The 23,204-nt window shown below is 33.7% G+C and overlaps 2 protein-coding genes across 2 annotated transcripts in view; one reads left to right on the top strand and one right to left on the bottom strand.

Annotated features, from left to right (window-relative positions):
• Positions 1-18,616, top strand: part of LOC130895183 (transcriptional regulator Myc-A-like) — a 143,931-nt gene extending 125,315 nt beyond the window's left edge. The window contains exons 3-4 of the mRNA XM_057802365.1: positions 7,622-7,859; positions 8,832-18,616. Of these exons, the coding sequence (XP_057658348.1) occupies positions 7,622-7,859; positions 8,832-9,198 (605 nt within the window). The 3' untranslated portion in view covers positions 9,199-18,616. The remainder of the gene's footprint in view (positions 1-7,621; positions 7,860-8,831) is intronic.
• Positions 18,617-19,657: 1,041 nt separating this feature from the next.
• On the bottom strand, positions 19,658-22,753 carry LOC130895184 (pyrimidodiazepine synthase-like). The gene is made up of 5 exons (XM_057802366.1): positions 22,170-22,753; positions 22,034-22,099; positions 21,755-21,925; positions 21,399-21,703; positions 19,658-21,261 (listed from the first exon to the last, which is right to left on the bottom strand). The coding sequence occupies exons 2-5, from the start codon at positions 22,056-22,058 to the stop codon at positions 21,037-21,039; spliced, it is 726 nt and encodes a 241-aa protein (XP_057658349.1). The 5' UTR covers positions 22,059-22,099; positions 22,170-22,753; the 3' UTR covers positions 19,658-21,036.
• Positions 22,754-23,204: the final 451 nt, after the last annotated feature.

Below are 23,204 nucleotides of genomic sequence, written 5' to 3' on the forward strand. Positions count from 1 at the left end.
AATCTGAATCACAAAAAGCAACCAGGGTGTATTGAATCGATGATTGAAGAATAACAGAAATGGGGAAAATGTGAAACTAAAATGCGGTCGACGGTTTGGTGTTTTGCATTTCCGCATTCTTCTCGGTTAAGTAAAGACTTACTCTGGCAAAACAGTACAAAGTATTATTAAACTAATAAGTCACACGTATCGATGCCTTGACGTCAACTAAAATGTATATGTCTGTTTTATCGATTATAATAAGGCATTTGATTGAGTGAGCCATGAACAATTAATCGCTGGAACAAACAAACCTTGACACGAATAATCAAACTGAGTCTGTTCGCATTCAATTCAAACTAATGAATTTATTTAAAATCTAGCGAGGAGTCAGTCAGGGGTGTGTTCATTTTCCACTCCTTTACAACGTCTACTCAGAGGAAAACTCAGCGAGCGTCATGCAGACGACATAGTACTTTTCGATCTACAAACCATGTTCAATAATGTCGCCAAAGTTAGTCGAGAACATGGTCTGACATTTCACGAAAACCAAATATATGAGTCTCACCAAAACTGAAGTACCAATCACCAAAACTGAAGCACCAATCACCAAAACTGAAGCACCAAATGAATTGTATGTGGAAGGCGAATAACTGAAAAGATTCATGAGGTATGAGTACCTGAATATACAAGGATTCGAATATATAAAGATCAAGAATCTCCTCTATAGCTGCGACCTGCTCTTGTAAACACCATTGTTCAAGTGCTACGTATTTCCAGTCTTCTTGTATGTGGTGTAGAAGCTTGGACTCTCGACACATATTGCGAGCGAAGACTAGACGTCTTCGAGATGTGAGATATGAACCTACGTTGGATGATAAAAATATGATGGACAGAACAATGTTCAGAGAAAAATGGAGAAGGGCGCAGAGATCCTACATGAAGTGAAAAGAAGGAAATTTCAATATCTTGCAACATTATGAGTGGTCTAAAATATGAAAATCTGCAGCTCATAATTCAGGGAAAATTTGTAGGAGAAAGATCTATTGAAAGGAGGAGAATATCTTGGCTTAGGAGCTTGTGAAAATGGTTTAACTTCCGAAATTAAGATGGTACATGAAGAAGACGAAACAGTTTTGTTTGGTAATTGTGGGATTCAACCACATAGTACCAACAAGATACACATACATCGGTATGCTGAATTGTTGCCTCGCTCATGACCTCAGGCTGGAATCAGTATATTTTCTTAGCCATTAAGATTAGGTTATAAACAAAAACGATTTTAGTCTGCAAAGTATATAAGACTAAAACATTGTTAATGTATCTAAATATGATTCGCGCAAAGAAATAATGGTGATAACATTCTAAAGTCTTCTGTGTCACGGCATGGGCAAAAAATTATATTCCTTGTAAACAGCACGCAGCCTCAAGAACGCGGTATTCAACTAGTAAATTCAATAACCGTATATACACACACAACATGATGGTTTCTGAAGTTACTGGCCTTACCTAGAGATGGCGGTAGTTGCTTTAAAAATACCATAACATACACAGCATATGTTTCAAGTTTGAAAACGCCACGTGGTTTAGTATTTGTTCAATAGTGAACGTTTTCAGTGAATTTGTAAACATTGGACTTCTTTATGTGATACAATACTTTTATTCAAAAGGCCAATCAATATAAAAGCTGAACCGGATTCTACTCTGGGTGAGACTGCTCCTTCGTTAGGAGACCAGCATCGCAGTGGTCGACCAAATGAGGTGTAGACACCAGAAATGTTGAGGAAAATCCAAATTAACTGAACATTTGGCCATGAGAAAGCTGTGCGCCAGATGGGTGCGGCGTTTGCTCACAATGGAACAAAAACAGCGTCGTGAAGATGTTTCCATTGAGTGTTTGGCAAAGAGGTGATGTCGGCAGTTAATGACTAAAAGAAGATTACGTTGGAAAATAAATATCATTTTTTTCCAGAATTTTTGTGTTTCCTTTGTTGGGCCAGGTACTTCTTCGACCGTCTTCGTGATAATAGATATGTCTTTGTATGAAATATTTCATTTGGAATCAAAATGAAATATTTCCACCAAATATTATACTTCACGTTTTGATTCCAACGTGACGTCATCTTGTGCGAGGGAGATCGCGCGTGTCAAAGTCAATATTTTCTTTTATTGGATAGTGTCAATGACTCCACAGTGAAATATTAACAACACAGTAGAACTTGGAACCAAAAGGGTATCGAAAAACAATTAAATCTGAATACATATCTGTTCAATTGTGTATACTGCCCCCTTCTGCTATTTTATACTTTTCTAATACGGTTTATATTGTGTAATAATAATAAAAGAAAAGAACGCCAATAAAATTTCGCTCAAGTTTATTACACATTTTAACCTCAATACTCTAAATCAACTTGGTTAATTGAAACGTCTATTTCATTCATGACTGAATGCCTCTGGGCGTATCTACCTAACGCAGTTGCCGACTTTCTTAACGATACTGTTTTACCGATTGTTTAACTATACGAGGTAGTGTAGATAAGTTCAGACACGTATCAAAATAAGTTGTATACTTTTATAAAGTAAATAGAATATAAAATTTAATAGGAAATGTTCCGTTATTGTCGATGGTGGAGGTCAAAACGATTGAAAATATCACAAAAACCAGGAAATAAGGTTTTCAATTATTATTAATTGCATTAACTTATTTTATTTTTATATTTTATAGCTTTTTCGATTCGTAAAGTCTATTTTATAGTAACATAAAATAATTCATACAGTAATAAAGTGCAAAGTACCATTTGGAAAAAATTTTTACATACAAATTTATTTTTTATTATAATTTAGTCTGTAATTCTACATGTAAATTATTAGTTTACGAGCCTGAGGGGATATAGCAGCTTTCTTAACCCTGAGACAGGATAAGGACAGCGATAGGTTATAATTTACGGGTGGATCATACCTTTTTATAGACTAAAAAAATGTACAGGGTCTTCAAAATTCTCTGGTTACACATATAAATTAATTTCCGAAATTTAGACTTGACTCACTTCTTAAATATTGCTCGAAACGGTGTTTTCCTTTTTTCTTTGTAACGTAAATTTGTAAGCTATGAACTATTTTCATTATTTCACGATTAGGGCTAATATTCTCCACGTAATCAATCAAATATGGAATTTTTTCACGTTCTATCGCTTTATTGAATGCTCTGCTATGTACTCTACGATTTAAAGCAACAAATTCCACATTCACACACCTCTCAGAGAACTTCCCTCCAATCTCCACGTCTTTTCCGATGGGGTCATCAGTTTTCTTTTCCTACTTTTTCCATGCACTTCGCCCTTTTTTTTCCTCGGTTCTGGCGCTCAGTTTTTGTGTGTGTTTTTCACTCTAACCTTAAAAAAAGTGATTCAACTTTCTAAAACTGTCTTCTATTTGTATTCACCGCTAGTCGTGGTCCTCACGTAACTTTCTCTGATATACTCCGTCATCTCCCTCAGTTGAATGTTGGGGTAGGGTCCTCATCTCTTGAAATATTCTTATTTATGTCCATCTGTTTGCAAATCCACTGGATTATGACCTAATGCTTACCTCATGCTGATATTTTGTTAGGCTTGAAACTTATTTCGGCTGTACATGCAGAATGAGTATGACCGCGATGAAGGCTTCAGTTCCGGTTTGCGATGAGTCTTGCTAGTCGTCCACATTCTTTCCTCCTCTTGTCCACTAGGTAGTCGAAGTGGTCCTTGAATTTCAGTTCTTCGTTTAGAATTACTTCTCTTGATGATCTAGATGTTGTTCACGTTTTTTTCTAGTATCTTCTTCTTCTTGTTGAAGACCATAGTTGGGGTATTGATGCTGATTTTCCACGTTGTGCGTTCAAATCTTGATGATGTTTCCATTTCATCATCTTCACGTTGTCTTCTTTTTGTAGAACATAGTTGAGGTATTCATGCTGATTTTCCACGTTGTGATGTTCATGTCTTGATGATGTTTCCATTTCATCATCTTCACGTTGTTTTCTAGTATCTTCCTCTTCTTGTTGAAGAACATAGTTGCGGTCTCTATGCTGATTTGCCACGTGGTGCGCCCATCATCCATTTCGTCCATGTCTGCATGATGTAAAATATACGACCACACACGATTACTTATGACGCCGCAATACCAACTGTGGTCGATCAGCTATTTCGATTATATGAAAAAGAAAAGCACTTGACCTTAATAAAATTTTAGTTGGTTCTTCTGAATTTTGTAACTACGGTTACGAATCTATTTCCTTTTGTGTATTTTCATCAAGTATATGACAGTCGATTCATAAAAAATGTAAATTTGTTTTGCGAATAACATCAGCCCTATTCTCTTTGGAACACTGCCCATTTCGGCAACGGGAAACGCCGACGGATATTTGGCATTTGTATTTACTTCATAATACGGGAGCTAGAATTTCCAAAGTGTAATTGTATAGTTGCTACAAATACAAATTATCAAATGAAGACACCTCTTTAGTGTAGATGCTTAATCTATCTAAAATAAATGATGCATTACTTGATAGTTTAATCAGGATTTGTGGAAATATATAATTCAATGCCTGTGAGGCTTTAGAGCAATAGAAACAAGTATTTTTAAGGGGTATGGCTTTGAACTGCCCGGGTAGATGCTATGCTACTACCTTCTAAGGATATCTTCATTGGCATCAGGTTGTCTTGTTTAGTGGATCCGTGGTTTCCCTTATTGATGAGCGAATGCAAGACCAAGACCGGCTTAGTTTCCATGCGTGGTCTTGGTCATGCAGCCTCATATGTAGTCTTTGTCTTGCATAATCCGGTCTTGGTCTTGCAGCCTCATATGTGGTCGTTGTCTTGCATAATCCGGTCTTGGTCTTGCAGCCTCATATGTGGTCGTTGTCTTGCAAAATCCGGTCTTGGTCTTGCAGCCTCATATGTGGTCTTTGTCTTGCAAAATCCGGTCTTGGTCTTGCAGCCTCATTTGTGGTCTTTGTCTTGCATAATCCGGTCTTGGTCTTGCAGCCTCATATGTGGTCTTTGTCTTGCAAAATCCGGTCTTGGTCTTGCAGCCTCATTTGTGGTCTTTGTCTTGCATAATCCGGTCTTGGTCTTGCAGCCTCATATGTGGTATTTGTCTTGGTCGTGGTGTTACCTCAAGAGTCTTTTGCAGGTCTTGCATTTTATAATTGATCCTAAAGAGCTCAAGTGTACAAAACCATCTCGTAAAAACAGTTTGAAATATATCAAAATCTAAGAAGGAAAATGCGCCAATGGCGCCCGTGCGGGATTTGGAATGTGTAATTTTCGAATGGTAGGTAACTGATTTTTCTTAAAATGGAAATTGTTTTTGAAATGAAATTAAAACCATTTTCTGGACCTGTAAGTTATTTTCTATTACTCGATATAATTTGTCTTTCTTTTCTTTCTTCTATTCAGTCTTTCTTGCCACATTCTTAGAGTTCGCAAATGAAAGAGGAGTTTGACACTTTACGGAGACATTTACGACAGTATTTGGTCAACTGAGCTTCGGGACGACCAGGTCTCATTGATACGATTTACCCAAAATAAGTTTCTATTCCCTTTTGATGATTGAAATGCAAAAATAATAGGAAGGAAAGAGAATCGTAAATTCCCGCTGATTGACGTTAATACTCTGCCACTTTTCTTCTGTTGGGAAGTGTAGGAGAAGTAGGAAAGGCTTCAGAAATAAAATGTTAAAGCTGATATCGAATCTTTATCCCTTCCAACCTAGATGGCATTAGTGTTTTGTTAATTTACAGCAATTCAATTTCTTAAATAACACATTACCGTTTTGGAACATGAACTATTTTCCCAAAAATATGATGTACTGCTACATTTTACTGTATAGGTCCTTCACGAGTTTTGTTGTCAATAGATTGGAAGAAGAAGACTTTTATCTTGGCCAGCTTGGTTACTTGATTCAAGATAATTTCTAATGCAAAACTTATTGAGGTAATTTTATGTATAATTACGGAATAATCTAAATATTTCCTGCAATTTTCATAAATGTACCTGAGCTGATACAGGTTTTGGATCTTTTACAACCATGAGCTCTAAAGAATAATAGAAAGAGGTTTGGACAGGTCAAAAACCCTGTGTATTATATTAGAGGTATAACTTGACAAAAAATTTTAACCGTCTACTGAAAGAAGTTTATTCTCTCTTGCAAAGAAGGCTATCCAAACCCATAGGTACATTTTTGGACAACTATATACGTTAAATAGGCAAGTATGTGATGAACACAACTTTCCGCAGCTATTTTTTAGTTGGGACACAATGTATACAGTTTTTTTATCAGAATCTCTTACTTAAATCGTTTCTTGATGACTATTAGTATATACGTCGATTACTTAACAGTTTATGAGAGTTATCTCTCGGACTAATCTACGGGTTAGTTCGTCGCACCACCCGCTAGCTTCGTTCTAGAAGTCAATAAACCGAATGCGAATATTAAAGCTACAACTGCACAAGATGCTAATTGCGTTATTTATCTTTTAGAATTGCTGCTTGCTCGTCGTTCTGGTCTGGTGACGTAACAACTTAAGAATGTTGATTATTCGAAATAGGTGGTGTTCCATTTATTCATCGAAGTTTTGAATTTATTCGGACATATTTATTATTCATTACAACCCAAAAATATTGAACGAAATCATATCGTAAAAACGATTGTTTCGAATACCATATAGAAAAAAATCCTTATTGAAAACATTTAGAAGTTTTCCGCCGAAATCAGTACGCTTTTACCATCTTCGCGGATGTTCAGCAGGCTTTCGATAAGGTCTGGCGTGCCGGAGATTAGGAAACTTCTGAGTATCCGACTACCATACCCGACTATAAAATTGATATATTCATATTTCAACAACCGATCCATCAGTGTCGAAAGTTTATTACTTATCCGGCGTTCCACAAGGCTCCATTCTAGCCCCTTTTGTATATTTCGGATTGGCGCAGGAAAACTTCCACTTGAGATTTGTGGAGATCCGCAGGGAAGCCGTCTATCAGGGAGTGATATTCACTCACATTCCCAATTGGTTGACAGATCTGAATGATACTCTAGACTCAGCATCATTGGACGAACCTACCCTTACTTCATACGTATAAAACCTATATCCGTTCCATAATCTTATATAGAGCGAACGTCTACAGCACCTTACTCCACTATCTCTTGACCTGCGAACAGTCCATCCTCAGGTACTGCCACTACAAGTGCCGATTCAGCTCCAGTAACACCAAGAGCTTTTGTTAACAGTCATCGCAAGTCATATGAATAGTTTTTTCTTGGAAAGGGATATTATTGAATAATCTGCCTGCATTTCTTCGGCTAGGCAACGTCCTATTTTTTATTTTAGAATGGATTTTATTAGTAATTAATATATCTTCATTGATGATCCTCAATTTTCGATTTAAGATCATGATCATGTTAGAAACTATTCGATTATTACTATTATTGATGACAGATTATTATGAATTAATTAATAATTCTTGATTACGGTTTATAGCACTGTACTAATTCTAATACAACCTCAATTTGAGGGTTGATGATTGTTTTATATATCATAAAAAAATATATTTGAAAAAACCCTTCAACACCCACTGAATTCTTTTTTTTTTTATTACAGAGGAAGAAATCGACGTGGTAAATGTAATCGAGAAGATTCAAGTCAACAACAAATCTGTGCTTTCGTTCCCCAACAATCCATCAACAAGAGATCGCCAACAGATCCAAAGACGGATGGCAACAGCTATATCCAAAAAGAGGATGCCCCCGCAAGCTCTTAAAACTGTTATGCCCGTTAGAAAAATGTCCCCACCAGAATCACCTGCTATTAAAAAGAAACCAACGGCAACAACTGCAAGGTAAATATGTTCTTTAATTGTCCTATTGATATTATGAATCAGCGTAAACGAATGACTCATTTTGAGTGACTAATTGATAGTGAGGTTAAAAATTTATGAAATTATAAGTTGCTATTTATATATATATAGGTTGGCTCATACATAATTTCAATTTCGTTATTAAACAATCAAACAAAAAGAAAGCCTTAATACTCGAAATAAAGCCCATCATTGGAATATTGATCGCACATTTGGAGCTCTGCTCCCAAGCATACCCTGAAGATGCTCGACCTAATACAGAGAAGAGCAATTCGACCTATAGATAATTTAGAGTTGACCAGAAATTTGAACACCTTGGAGAAGTCACGCGGGCCGCTTCCGGACTCTGTGCCGTATTAATAAGACCCGCGATCGCAATGTGTCAAAAAAAGAAGCTTTTAGACTTCATTCGATTCCTCTAAAGATGTTTATAAGTAATTTCAAGGGCAACGCGTGACTAGACAAGCGGAAGAGAAAGACAGTAACATTCCTTAACCATATAAAACGAGTGCGTTGGCGCGACGTGAGTCAGTTGAGTCGAGTAATCGAAGCGATATCGTTGGAGAAGGATTTTAATTGTACTGCGAAGTAGTGATTGTGCATTTGTTTGTATCGTGCGCGTGCGATATCCATAATTGTTGTGTCGAGTTCCATAATTGTTACGATTTTGGCATAATGTCACAAAATCGTAAAGTTGATAGTGAGTGCAGAGTTTTTCAGTTTTTCACTGTGTTTGATTTGTAATCGAACAGTTGCTGTTTGTAAGGAGTTTAATGATGATACGAACCATAAGTCAAACTGGAAGATATTTTTAATTTTTTTTAGTTGAAATTGTTCTCCTTATGTCACTGGTGCTTTTACTTTATTCACATTTGAATGATGAGTGATTTATTAACTTGATACTACATTTTGCAAACATGAAACAATATTAACAATTGTTTTTTCTTGATCCAGGGGAGGAAAGAGATCGAAGCAGTGCAAACCGTCAACTAGCAGTTCGTACAGACGGCGGCATTATGGTCAAAGTAGCGACGAAGAACCAGAGACTTCAGAAAAACGAAGTTTACACAATAACATGGAGCGCCAGAGAAGAATCGATCTAAGAAACGCTTTCGAAGATTTAAGAGTACTCGTACCGGAAGTTAGTAAAAAAGAAAGAGCAGCCAAAGTTGTTATACTAAGAGAAGCAGCTTCTTATTGCGACTTTTTGTCGAATACATCTAAAAATAACGCTAAACAGTTTGAAGATTTGAAAAAGAAACAGGAATATTTGAGGCGAAAATTGTCTATGTTGCGACGAAATTTAGCTGCTAAGCGTTAATTTTAATTTGTTCAAACGTAGTTTTTTATTGTGTTGTTTTTTTTTATTAATTATGCTCATTAGGCAATGGCCGTTTTTATTGGTTAATTTCGATTTTACAAAACAAAAATAATACATTTTTGTTCGATTATTTTCTATATGAATTATTTCGTTTTTTTTTAAAATTTTGTCTTGATATTTTATTTAAATCTTAGAAATCGGTTATTTCATATCAAATGAGCAAACAACTTTGCGTAAAAATTTTATCGGTAATTTCAAAAAAAAAAAAAGAAATTTGAATTATTTGGGTAATTTTTAAAAATTTTTGAATTTGATTTTCGTTTTTATCAATAGGTAGGGTAAAAACAAATTTTAAACTGTATTTTTTTGAATTAAGTTATATCAATTATTTTTGAAATTAGAAAAAAAAAGAGATCTTTCAATTTGAAGAAATAACATTCTCTCAAAATCAGAATTTCACAAAAATATTTCTAAAGTACTTCAAATTATTTTTTAGTAGATATAGTGAAAATCGCCGTAAAGGCGATGAGGTAGTGTCCCAAAAAGAAAATAGCAGATAATTTCAATCAGATCAGTATCTCTGATCTATTATCCAACTAATATTTAATATTTCACACCATAAATGATGTAGAGTAACCCCATAACTATTTTTTTATAGCTGAAAATACCTTCATGCGTCTCGGTATAACGCAAACGTGGCTTGTCGATGAAAAAGTTACTTCGACTGTGAAAAATGTTTCTTCTTTCCCAACCATCCAAAATATAAACTCAACAGCAAAAAAACACACTTAGATTTGGTCTTCTTGTTCTTCCTCTTTCAATAGAACCAGGTCCTGTTCAAGCCTGTACGTTTGGCCCTGGATCTTCCTGAGAAGCTGAATTCCAGCTCTCGTACCACCTCTTTGGTGGTCTGCCTACAGGTCTGCGTGTGTTTGTATTTATAATTAAATATATTAATCTTTTTAATTTATGGTAAGAACTCTGTCAGACATCGAAGTAATTAAATTCTGGACATCATACTCCACCGGCATAGCATCCCATTCTTCTCGAAGAGCAATTTGGAGCTGATTTAAGTCACTAGGAGGAGGATGATGACGTCCAATACGCCTCCCTAAATTATCCCACAAATGCTCTATGGGATTCACATCGGGAGATAGTGCAGGCCAGTCCAGAACTGTGAGCCGGACACGCAATCACAAAAGCCAATCTATGTCCGGTTTTATCGAGACACTTAGTAGTAGGCACCAATCTGATCACAAATATCAAAAGCTCCTTTACCTTTATTATAATCCAAAATCTTTTAGATTTAAACTTAGTTTTTCCTCTATATCTCACTTCTTGTTAAATGTCTCGTGGACGGAGCCAACGTTCCAGTGATGGCATTTGAATGGTACCCGAACCATGTTGAGTCCATTAGCACGTCGTCAAACATGGGCATGGAGCTTAACGTGTTAATTAAGTAATCGCGTGTATTTTATACCCTAACGTTTACTGTTGTGATCTTTGACCAACTCATACGTTGAAAGGGGATAAAACAACAATAGAAAAAAAGTTTCGCATTAATAGCATAACCTCACAATGACTACACGAGTAACTAAAGACTGCGTACAGTTATAATATATGATTAAGAAGGATCGAAACAACCATGAGTCATCGGTTGCAGCTATCTCAAGGTTGCTAGTACGAACGTTACCCAAAATTAGCCTGCAAACTACCGTCAGCTCGACTCCATGACAGCTATTGCTGTTGTAACTTAGTTATTGAACCTTATACGTCGTCAAGCAAGAAGTTAGGCCTAAAAAATCTATTATACCCTTTCCTCTCAAAAGCTAGAAGTTATTTTATTCACCGGCTTCTGTTTGGATAAGTCTTCCTGCTCTACTCAGTATGTTCCCATATATTAAACCATGTAACTCTGTTGTATGTAAGAATGTTAATTTATTCTTCTAACCTACATGATATGCATTCGTCTCTTTCAACAAGTTTTTTGAGCCGATGATGTCCTCTTCCAAAACCTTTAATGCAGACTTCTCATCATACTTTCCCAGTATTATCAGTAGTCGAATCCTTATTTTTTTCCCTATTTCTTTCTCCCAGTTACCCAATTTCCATTTCTTTTGCCATGTTTTATCCAAACAAAAAATGATTGGGTTTGGTCCAGTATGTGCTGGTACCCAGAAGAGAGGTAAAGTTTATCTAAGCATTCCCAATTCTTGATGCTTTAACAACTGCCTTTATATTCAACATAATATTTTTTGCCTCGTGCATTTCTAATTTATGTTGAAATTGACACATCTGCTAGGAAAGACGCAACTTGGGACACGTATAGCACGTGTAAAGTAGCGTGATACGAGAGACACGACTCGTACATACTACACGTGGTGCATGGTGATCCGCATATTGAGACACGCGTTTTCAAATAGAAAACGTTGGGGTTTGGATTTGTTCGGTATCAAAAAATGTCTGACATTTTTGACAATTGAACAAAATAATTGTTATTGAATTTGAGTTTTGAATCGGATGATGCTGAGGATGAAATGTTGTTTTTATTCCTTGACCAGGAAGAAATCATTTGCAATAACATCCGATTCTTCAGTTTCGTCTTCATATATATTCACCCTTTTTTGTATTGTAAAGCTCTGTGTACCCTACTTTTCATTTTTTCGTGAAAAATGTGGTGTCAATTCGCGTTATGTGCTGCACCACCACACACGTGTTATACGTGTCCCAATTTGCGCGTTGCCTGGTTGTTCATTGATTTTTTTTTACTTTTCGATTGATATACGATGATGGAGGTTTTGTGAGAGCTTATGTAGTGAACTCTGGATCATTTATGGTTTCATTTAAATGTATTTTCCCCCGAAAGAGCTCTAAAAGCGTATAGAATCACGAAATAGTGATTTATGTAAAAGAAAAAAATGTTTATTCAGAGTGCCAAGTCACAAAAAGTAAGCTGAAGTTGTCAATGCTCAATTTTTTGTTGACTATTTTGTTGTTACTTTGATAAGTGTTTTTTTTAATTAGTTTTATTGAATTAGTTAATGGGACATTTGTTTGTGCATGATAAATATGTATGTCTTCCTTTATGCACAATTAATATTAAATTTTTTTAAAAATGTCGTGAGAGATATTGAGAATTGTTGTGTTCATAATATTTTACAGTATTTTATACTTTTGATAAAATAAAAATAAATACAAAAAAATATGTAAAATATATAAAAAAAAAAAAATAAAAAAAAATTGTACGATCGGATCCGAATCGATATAATGTTTCTTGCACGAAAAAATTTTTTTTAATCACAAATAAATATTTTTATGTCGAATATACACGGTGTTTTCCATCAATTAAACAATTTTAGATAACCTAATTTACATTATTTGATTGTAAAATTGACATTTTGATAATTTTGTGACGTTAACAAAATATATTGATTTTTTTTTTCAAAAATTTGAAATTTACGATATTTGTCAATGTTTAATTTCATAATAGACCATAAAAACAGTAGTAGTACAGAATTTCAATGGAATTGCAAAAAAAACTTCGACTTACGAAGAAGATCTCCAGATATGAAGTATTTGATGACTTCTGAAAGTGCGTTTTTTGACTATAAATAGTCAATAAAGGTCAAGATAGATACATATTTATTGAAATTTATTATATGTATAACAACGCAAACGTCAGCCCATGACCTCTAGCTTTTTCTTCATATCCTCTTTACTAAATGTCTTCATTTAATCATGTGCCTTCTCTTCTCATCTTTCTTTGCCACAATACACCTCTTCTATACATTTCTCCTTTGGTCTTCTATTTTTATTCCCACCTTCTCAAGCTCTTATTCACTTTTTTATAAAATTACTCATTTCGGGAGACGTCCCCCAGCTATTTAACTCTCTTAGAACTTAACACCTGGGCAATTCATGATTGATCAATAGAGCCATTATTTCTTTCCCATATTTCTCTTGCTGTAAACTGCATCGCTTATTTTTTCAGTAAAAATATTTGCAGACTGCTCTGGTTTCTTTATTTAATATGAATAATTCAACATTTAAAGAATCAGTAGATGTTCTAGGCCGATACGGGAGTGACGTGTACGGGCTACGTCGTAGTATGATTATCGCGCGCCTAACCGCAGATTGCGATAACGATAATGTCTTCATAAAAAAAAACGTCTCCATTCAATTTGCTGATTTTCACAACAAATTCTTCTAGTCTATTTCTATACTCTACTGAAGACATAATTGAACTGAGGTATCTAATATGTCCTACTAAATTTCTTTTGTCCCACCTGTTAAATTCAATGATCAACCAGATTTCTTAATCATTTGTTCGCTTATCAACAAAACGATATGTCCTACCACTATTAACACGTCTACTTGGACCGTTAACACCTCGTTTTTTACCCCTTACAAAACACGTCACACCTCGTCACCTTTATCGCAATCTGCGGTTAGGCGCGCGATAGTTATACTACGACGTAGCCCGTAGTTTGATCAGATTGGTTTCTAAGTCCATATCCGACTCATGTACTTCTTGTAGCTTGGAAAATCACCAGATATTGACCAGATCTCGGCTTGACAAAATTTGTAATTGTCTAGTTTCGTTCGAATTTCGTTTCATGTTTCCATCAATCAAACTGTGAAGGGTATTTAAGTGAAGATTGGACCTTAGCATTATAATCCAATGGAAGTGGAAACATAATGACGTTGTTTAGTCTTATCTCCAACTAATGGTTTTTCATTACCTGTCATATTTTTTGCTAGAAATATTAAGCAATCTAAGAAACCAGCTGATCTAAGTCAAAATGACGGCCGTGGGTAAACAATTGACGTTCTAGTATATACCTCTTGGTTTTGTTTCGGTTGTGAGATATGTTTAAGTGAAAACTGAGCATTTTTGTAGTTTTTTATCAAGTAATCTTTCAAGCAATTCACAAAATTTGAAATACTGAGTATTTTTTAAGATTGCAACCCAGTGACAGCTGGTAGGTACGAGGACAAACTTGAAGCTATAGATGGAAGTTAAATCCTTCTTTAAGAAGCCATTTGGTGATAAAACTGGGAATAATAAAGTCTAAAATCCAACAAATAACTTCACAAAACACACAGTAACTTACGACAGAAGCTTTTGTTTACCCTCCGGCGGCCATTTTTAAATGGGCATCAGTTGATTTTGACAATTAAGAATCCTCTGTTGTTAATCGCTTTTTAAAGTACTTTTTCCATTCATAACCAATTCCGTTATTCACATTTATACTTTCAGCACATACCTTCGTAAACACAAAGTCATGACGTTACCTATTTTATCAACCAACCATGGCTGGCTCTTTATGGTAATATGAAGTAGATACTGGTCTAGTTCAATTAGTACGTTCTGATCAAGTATTATAGTAAGTAACTCGGCTTTATGAAAAGATATACTCAATCTAGTTTATCAGTACCTCCCATTGATCAACGACCACCTTCAATACAAACATCTTCTCTATCCTTATACGCTCCAAGCAAAGGTTCAAATGTGTGAAACAGTACTCCTTCAGGACTTTTGCATCATTTTAGTTCATAGCTACTTAAATGACCGCCAATCGAATCAAAGTAACATTTTTTCATTCATTTTGACGTAGAACGCCTTCTCTGTCATCTTGAAAATGTTTAAACCACGTGTACACGATAAAAATTTACTGCCATACATTTCTTTTAATAAATATTGTTGTTCACGTGATTTTATTGCACAATAATTTGTTATACTTTTAATATTTTAGTTTTGCGAAGAAGCAAAAATATTCATATATGATTCTATGGATCCTACGGCTATACTGATTTGTTTTCAGTAGCAAAAGATACTTTATTTATAATAAAAGGTTTAGCGGTAACAGCAAACTGTTGCCGGTGTTTGGAGCAGGCGTATTTTTTTCCAGTATCGTTAGTCTTATTCGAAATTTTATTTTATCTTCGAATTTTCGATTTCATACACTTTTAAGATCGTCTGTATTTTTTTTAGAAACCCAAATGTCTCATCGTTCAATCGACAGAACATAAGTTCTTTCCGTGTCATGAGAGAATCGGATTTCAATAAATCCGATAATTGAATCCAAATAAGGAACATAACGGCTTCATCTTCTACCCTACACAGTCACCCCTTTAAAAAATTAAAATCGGGGTTTGTGGTGTAAGATTTTTCGTTGGAATTTTCTAGAAAACTTTCTCTATCTATCACACCTTTAGCTTGATTATTTCCATTTTTCCCTATTTATAGTAGTTTCCAATTTCTCACCCCATTCTTCAAAAAATCTTGACTTCGGTATTTCTTGCCCCCTTGATTCCACTGTACCATCAGTCTTATCCTTGTTTTTGGTCCAGCTCTCCATATATTATCTCCCTCCAGAACTTCTTTATTTGTTCTTCAGTATACATCTTTTTTTGTCTTTGTTTCCAGTTTCTCATCTCCATTATTTCCAAACACATTTCGATTTGGGCATTCCTCTCCTTCTTGCGTCTTCCTGCTGTACCATCATTCTTATCTCTGGTTCCGGTCCAACTCTTTACCAAATTCTCATCCTCCAGAACATCTCTGTTTCTTTATTTGCTATTCTTCAGTATAGATCTTTTTGTATCAATTCTTTCTAAACACATTTCTACTCTGTATTCCTCTTTCCCTCCCTCATTACTTACACATAATAAACTTTAATATCATAGAGTTTATATGAAATATGAAAACTATCGAAAGAGAGAGAAGGGGTATAGGTTTACAATCCTCTATCTCCGTTTACTTGTTATTCTCCTTCTTCGCCTTTACTACCACTCGAAACTTCGACTTTATGGCGATCTAATAAGAATACAGTAGACAAAGATACAGAGTGGTATAGCGATGTTTTTTCTTTTTCTATAAACAGTTCGAGTTCACTTGAACAAGCTCTCTTTCTCTATCTTTAATATTAATTATATGCGTGATGTACGCCGACTGATATTTCGGTAAAACATGTTCGACGAGCTCGCGGCGAATATGAACATCAAAACCGCCTTTACACCGAGCGCGCGGTGGACCCTAAACAATTCGCATATGTTTGAGTGTGAAATGTGGCAACACTGTTTATTTTACAAGTATTACTGTTCGGTCTGTTTTGAGTATTTTTAAGTAAATTTGATTGAGAATTTTGTTGGATTTCCTGCAAGAAACAAAAAAAAAATATCTGCTATATAAACGTACCTGTGATGTAACCTCGCTGTTGACCAAATACATAGAAATAGTTATACTTATTCAAATTATTGTGCATATATTTGATTTCTTACAACTTTTTAAACTGTTTTCTAGTAATAAATATATAACAGGGCAATTCTCTATAAGCTTAGCGACCATCGGCAAAGCCATTAATCCATAGGCGTTCGTAGAAAAGGGGAACGGTTCGGTTCTATCTTGTAGATATAAAAAGATATTTTGAAAATAGTATCCGGACGCCTGTACGTTTAGTAGTAGTGCGAGTGGCTTTGCTTTAAATAAGCAGTTGTATATTATATACGGTTTATATTATTAAGCCCTAAGGATCTATGGCATAAGGTTTTTTTTTAACATAATGTATAAATAAGCGGGGCAAAGAAACTTCTGGATTCAAATGAAAGAGGCGAATTGTTATCGATTTGAAAACATAACCTCCAAATACCATTTTGTTTGGTATATAAAAAAATTTTTGTTACTCAATAGAATTAAGCCAAATTTAGAGAAAAGGTACTTTAGACAATTAGACACTAAAATGTAAAATCAAATGTATAATTATCGTAAACAGTTTATCAAAATGCAAAATTAGAAAAAAATACAAAATTTTCAGTTTAGTAAAGGAGGGAGAAATATGAAATACTTTATCCACACTAGTGTGATTGATTTCCGGATTTTTTTTCGGTGCTCAAGCAAAATATTAATCTGCATATAGAGAAAAAACTCACCAAGTTTGAGCTCTCAATATCAATTTAAAGTATTTACAATTTAAATATAAAGTTTCACAATTTAAAATGATTTTTTTTTCAAATTTTTAATAATTGCTTTTTACAATAATGAAAATCAGTTCGATGGACCTTGTGAGCAATTTTATGTTCTTCGAAATGTAACTCGTACTGGTTCACCAATAGGAGTCGTTGTAACAATTTTTGAAAAAATTTTTAAATGGTTAAACTTTATATTTAAATTGTAAGTACTCAAAAATTAATATTGAGACCTCAAACTTGGTGAGATTTTGTTTTCTATATGTAGATTAATATTTTGCTTATGCATCGAAAATCACCCCACTCTACACTCATTAGTAGCCCACAATAAAACATTGTACCCATAGTTCTCATTTCTCATTAGCAGAAAACGCACTAAGGCAAAACATGAAATGATCATCGTCCTCATTCGGTTTCAGTTGTCCTGACATATCTTCCAAATCGTCGACAGAATCCTCAAGTTTTACATCTTCGTTTGAATCCTCAGTATCATCAGCAGAAACTGATAAGGATTTTCCCGAAAACAAGTGTTTTTTATTTTTTTTCAGTTATTTTTATTTACTGACTCATTCAGTTCGTTATTGTAAATGACGAGGTAAACCAATTGTATTTGGAACTGAAGATATTTCGGTGAAACACACTCCTGGTTTAAATCTATGTCTTCGTCATCTTCATCTTGATATTAGTAAACAGCTTGAGTTCGTCCAGGTGTAATGTCTTCACATGCCGTTTTAGAGCATGTAGGTTTATCGATAAAGGTAGTAGAAGCTTTTGTTGTTTCGACTTCTTGAATGTTAATGGTATTTTTTCTGCTTCTTGTTCCGCAAATTCGAAGAAAACAGCCATGTTAAAAGGATAAATACTAGTGGTGAGAAGACCATTAGCGGCTATTGTGTATATCTACCAAATAAAGAAATAAGAGCCCGTTGGTGTCTTTACTGTAATGGCCCCATAAATGACTTACCATATACTGGAGCTTGTGTGTCGAATGAGGAGACGATATTGCGAATCTTCCAGCCATTTTGTCTCCTGGCAAAAATTGTGTCGGAATTTATTTTGTTCGGCTAGTGGGTTAATTCCTCCCAATACATCTCAACTTTAAATCTGCAATTTCAGTTCGATAACATATGGCAATAGCATTGTCAAAGTACATTTTTTATTTAAAGTTTTCTCTTTTAATTTGAATCCAATAAAGTATCCAATATACTTAATCACCCTGTGTATGTTATTAATATAAGTAAAATAAACTTTTTGAATGTAGAATATCGATCGTTTTTTATTAATAAATAATATGCCATAATCCTAACGATTGATATGTGGTAGTACTTATTACAATTTGTCATTTCTTTTTTTTTAACAAATTTTGTTTAGTAAAATTTATGAGGATTTGATTATATTGTGCTGTTCCTAGTAGATTTTACACAATAAAATGTTGGCTTGCTAAAATTTTGTTCATTTATTTATCAACCCAATACACCTTTTTTTCAGGTACCTTGTACAAGCTTAAATAGTTTATTATATGCACATTAAATGACTGATAAGGCAAACATTAGTTTATGGCGGGCAGTGTCGCAGTCGATGAACCTTCACAAATTGATAGGTAAAGCCAAAAACCACACTATTTACTTTTAGAAAAATGGGTACAAACAGAATACACTGGAGAACAAGATCTAATTGCTAGGTCGAAAAAAAATAGATATTCATAAATTCACGTTGAAAATCAGTTTTTCACACGTAGATTACACATTTTATTGTGGTGTATGTGTGCTTAAACTTTTCTCTATGTATTGATCCTAGTTCGATTTTTTGCCCCCAGAGAAGGTCTGGTCTCGATTAGGTTAAGTCTTTATTGACATTAATCTCCAATGTCGACATAAAACATAAGCGTTATTCGTCAACATTAAACAAACTTAGAAAAATGAAAGTGTCAATGGAATTATAATTCAAGAATCATGGTAAATCGTATTTTAAACGTTGATAGCAGTCTGCCACCAGCATTGATAATGGCAGACACTAAACAAAATTAGAATAACGAAAGTGTAAGTGAAATTATTATTCACGAAAAAGGGTAAAACATTTTCTCAGCGTTGGTAGCAGTGGCATATCAGCATTGACAATGGCAGTCACTAGACGAAATTTATAAGGTTAGGTTAGGAGTAATCATATTTTAAACGTTGACAGCAGTGTGAGATCAGTATTGACAATGACAGACAGTGAACAAAACTTAAATAAACAAAGTTCAAGTAAAACTATTTTTTATTAATCAACGTAAATAATATTCTAAATGTTGTCAGTATTGACAATGGCCGACACTAAGCAAAATGTTGAATATAATCAAAGTGTAAGTGAAATTACGTTGGTAATAGTGCAGTATCAATCTTAATTTTACGACAATCAGAAAAAAATCACAATCTGACAACGATGTAAAATATTTTGTCCCTGTAAGGTGAATAGATACGAATTGCTTCAAATAGTGTAGTGAAACGATATCAACAGAAAAAAATTTATTTTATCATAGAGGAAGCACAAATTGTGGAAGCGTAACATTATATTCTAAAGTCGGTAACAATTATTAGTACGCAAACCCCAATATTCAACAAAACAGATCTTTTATCAAAATATTTCTCATCCGATATTTCTACTTTATAGAACACTGTGATAAGGAATAATACCCTGTACAATTTATTACTGTTAATAGCAAAATTATTAGTTTAAATATCAACAACATTATACAGATAACATACTGAATAGACTACTCCTATACCAATACAATTACACGTTTCAATAACGAAGTTACCATCTTCAGATACCACCTTCGAGGTCTGAAGATGATAAAATTTGGTTTACGAAACGAGCGTTATACAGTGTAATTGTACGTTTCGGTGTGGTAATAGTGATCTTCAGCCGCCGGCAATACCTCAACGCATCACTATGGATAAATGTGATTTTAATAACATCACTGAGCAACTGGATCCGGATAAGATAATTAGATGCATGATTAAATCGACCCGAGCAACTTTCCCTTATCTTGTAATGATAGTCTGTACTCAAAACTGAGACAAAAAAGAACAAAGAATACCATGAGTTGCTATGGGATGCTACTGAAGAAAATCTCAAAACAAGGCAAACGCAACAGTTAAATGTCGAAAACTGTCATACCTCGGTCATGTCTTTATAGGAAATCGTTGAGGGATTCTACAACTCGTAATGAAGGGTAAAAAGAAGAAGAAAAAAATAACTCCCAGTTGAGAAACATCCAGGAATGGATGGGAATACTTAGCACGTAATAATTGTTTAGAATGGATGACAACAGAGATCAGCTCGCCACTGTGATTGTAAACGTAAGGGGAACCTAACAAGGCACACTAAGAAGAAAAAGAACAAAGAGAAGGAAAGGAAGAAAAAGGAAATGAAAAAGAAAAGAAAAAGAAGAAAAAGGAGGTAGAGAAAAAGAAAAGAAATTAAAGTAAAAGAAAAAAGAAGAGAATGAAAAAGAGGAAGAAAAAGAAAAAAATGAAGGTAGTAGAACGGTTACTCATAGAAATTATAATATTTAAACTCGTTGACAAGATAATGATATGTATTAAGATATGGTGTTTTTAATTTAAAGAAATATTTATATAATAATAAATTGAAAAAATAACTGTTTTATTGATTATTGGTGGGAAATACTAAATAATAAGCAGAAAAATGTAGTCAATGATCCAATATATCAAACTAAAATGGTGATTAGACACAAAAATTCAAAGAAATTGTTGCAAAAATGTAATTTTGTGAAGCTTCAAGTGATAAATATTTAATCAGTTAATGGAATGTTACTAAATCATATTTTTTGATGAACTAAACAATTTCGAATTTTCGAAATTTAGTTTAAACTTCGTCGTACGGAGGTTCTGTACCTGTAATTTTGCATTGGGCGATTTTCCAAAATCGTTCACCGCTTATATAAAGTTCGGAACACGTTGGATCGTTCATCATATTCTTCCTCCATTTTCTCAATAGTGGAATATCTCCATCTCCAAACGGTAGTTTCTGACCGAGTTTTATCGCAATGCAGCTACTGCGTTCCGCCCATGGCCAAATCATGTAGTCCACCTAAGAAAACAATTGTATATATATATATATATATATATATATATATATATATATATATATATATATATATATATATATATATATATATATAAAATTGTACTAATCTCAATTTATTTTATAGATAAACAGATACATACCATACCGGGTTTGTCTCCTCCAAAGAAAGGAGTACCACACTTGGCTAATTCATCTTCTAATGGTTGAAGTACCTCTAGAAATGATTTTGCCCATTCTTCTGGAGTTTTTCCTTCATCTTTTAAAATACACGTATAAAAAAGATTCGATGCGGGTCCTAATTTATCAATTATCTCCTTCGCTTTTTGTTTGGCGTTTGGATCAGAAGAGTATAGTGGATTTTCAGGATATTTTTCATCCAGATAATCGGCAATGTCTAAACTTTCCGTGACGATTTTATCTCCATCGGCCAATGCAGGAACCAAAGCTACATAATAAAATATAAAGAAATAATTGAAAATTAATTAATCCTACTTACTTTTTGCATTGATTTTGCTATACCATTCCGGTTTTTTAAATAAATTAATGTAAACTATTTCATGTGGAATTTTTTTTGCTTTCAAAACAAGCATAGCCCTTTGAGCGTAAGGACAAAACTTCATAGAATATAATCTCAATAGTCCTTCAGTTCTAGGGGGATCTACAGATCCTGTAAAACAAAAACATTTAATCATTTTTTACATTTTTCAAATATTATATATATATATATATATATATATATATATATATATATATATATATATATAAAATTTCTCACCTACTGTAAGATGTTTGGAAGACATTCTAAAATAGCTCACAAGCCGGTTCAGAATTGTTTTAGCAACTAAAATAAAAAATGTAGTAGTAGATATACGATAACTTAACCTTGATAAACATCCGTGACAAAAAATTACCTTCTATTTACTTTCACGCCGATAAACACTTGATTAATTAAATAAGAATCCGATATTTAATAATGTTGATGATAACACAGTTTAGGGATAAGGTAATAGGTTAGGTACCAATCGGATTTAACTACAAATTCCAAAATAACAGAACTCTGGATTGCTTTGAAATGAAAGATCGGTCTAGGGATGGGAGTCAACTATTTCGATAACGTTATTTGTAACGTTTCGATATTCATTGCAAATGAATAAATTATAATAACTTATGAATGTTTAATTTAAAACATTAATAAACTAATTTGTTAACGTTCATAGTGAGCAGCCATTTTGGAAAACGTATAAAAAACAATTTGAGAAGCAACTTAAATCAACAAGCTCTATATTTATGCCACGTGTTATTGATTTGTGATTTGTATGAATTCAATCATTTTAAAAATACCACAATTTTCAATCAATTAATGTAACTAATTTTAATGTTCATATAATTTTATACAATGTCCTTTAACCATAATTTTAGACCCCGATGCTGAATACATAAGTATTTTTGTGTTCACATACATTATAAATATGCAACTTTAAGACTTATTTACATCAAAAAGATAAATTATAAAACGTCATTTATGACGTCATATATATATATATATATATATATATATATATATATATATATATATATATATATATATATATATATATATATATATATATATATATATATATATATATATATATATATATATATATATAAAGTTTCTTGTAATACGTAATGCATTACCAAATATGTTGCTCTCGCCGCGCAAGACATTTCGATTTTATTTTAATAGTAATTTGGTAGTAGTAGTAGTAGTAATAAATCAGTTCAGCACTCTACTTAAAAATTCAATGAGTTACAAATTGTTACATAACCCCTAAAAGTGTTTGCTTTATATTTGCTGTTTTGCCATTTATTATTTACCCCAATGCTTAAAACGCTTCTTAATGAGCTCGATGCTCATGAGCTTGGCACACAAGAATAAATAGACTACAGGAGAGCTGACGTCACAC

This window comes from Diorhabda carinulata, chromosome 6 (assembly GCF_026250575.1).
Source record: "Diorhabda carinulata isolate Delta chromosome 6, icDioCari1.1, whole genome shotgun sequence".
NCBI lineage: Eukaryota > Metazoa > Arthropoda > Insecta > Coleoptera > Chrysomelidae > Diorhabda > Diorhabda carinulata.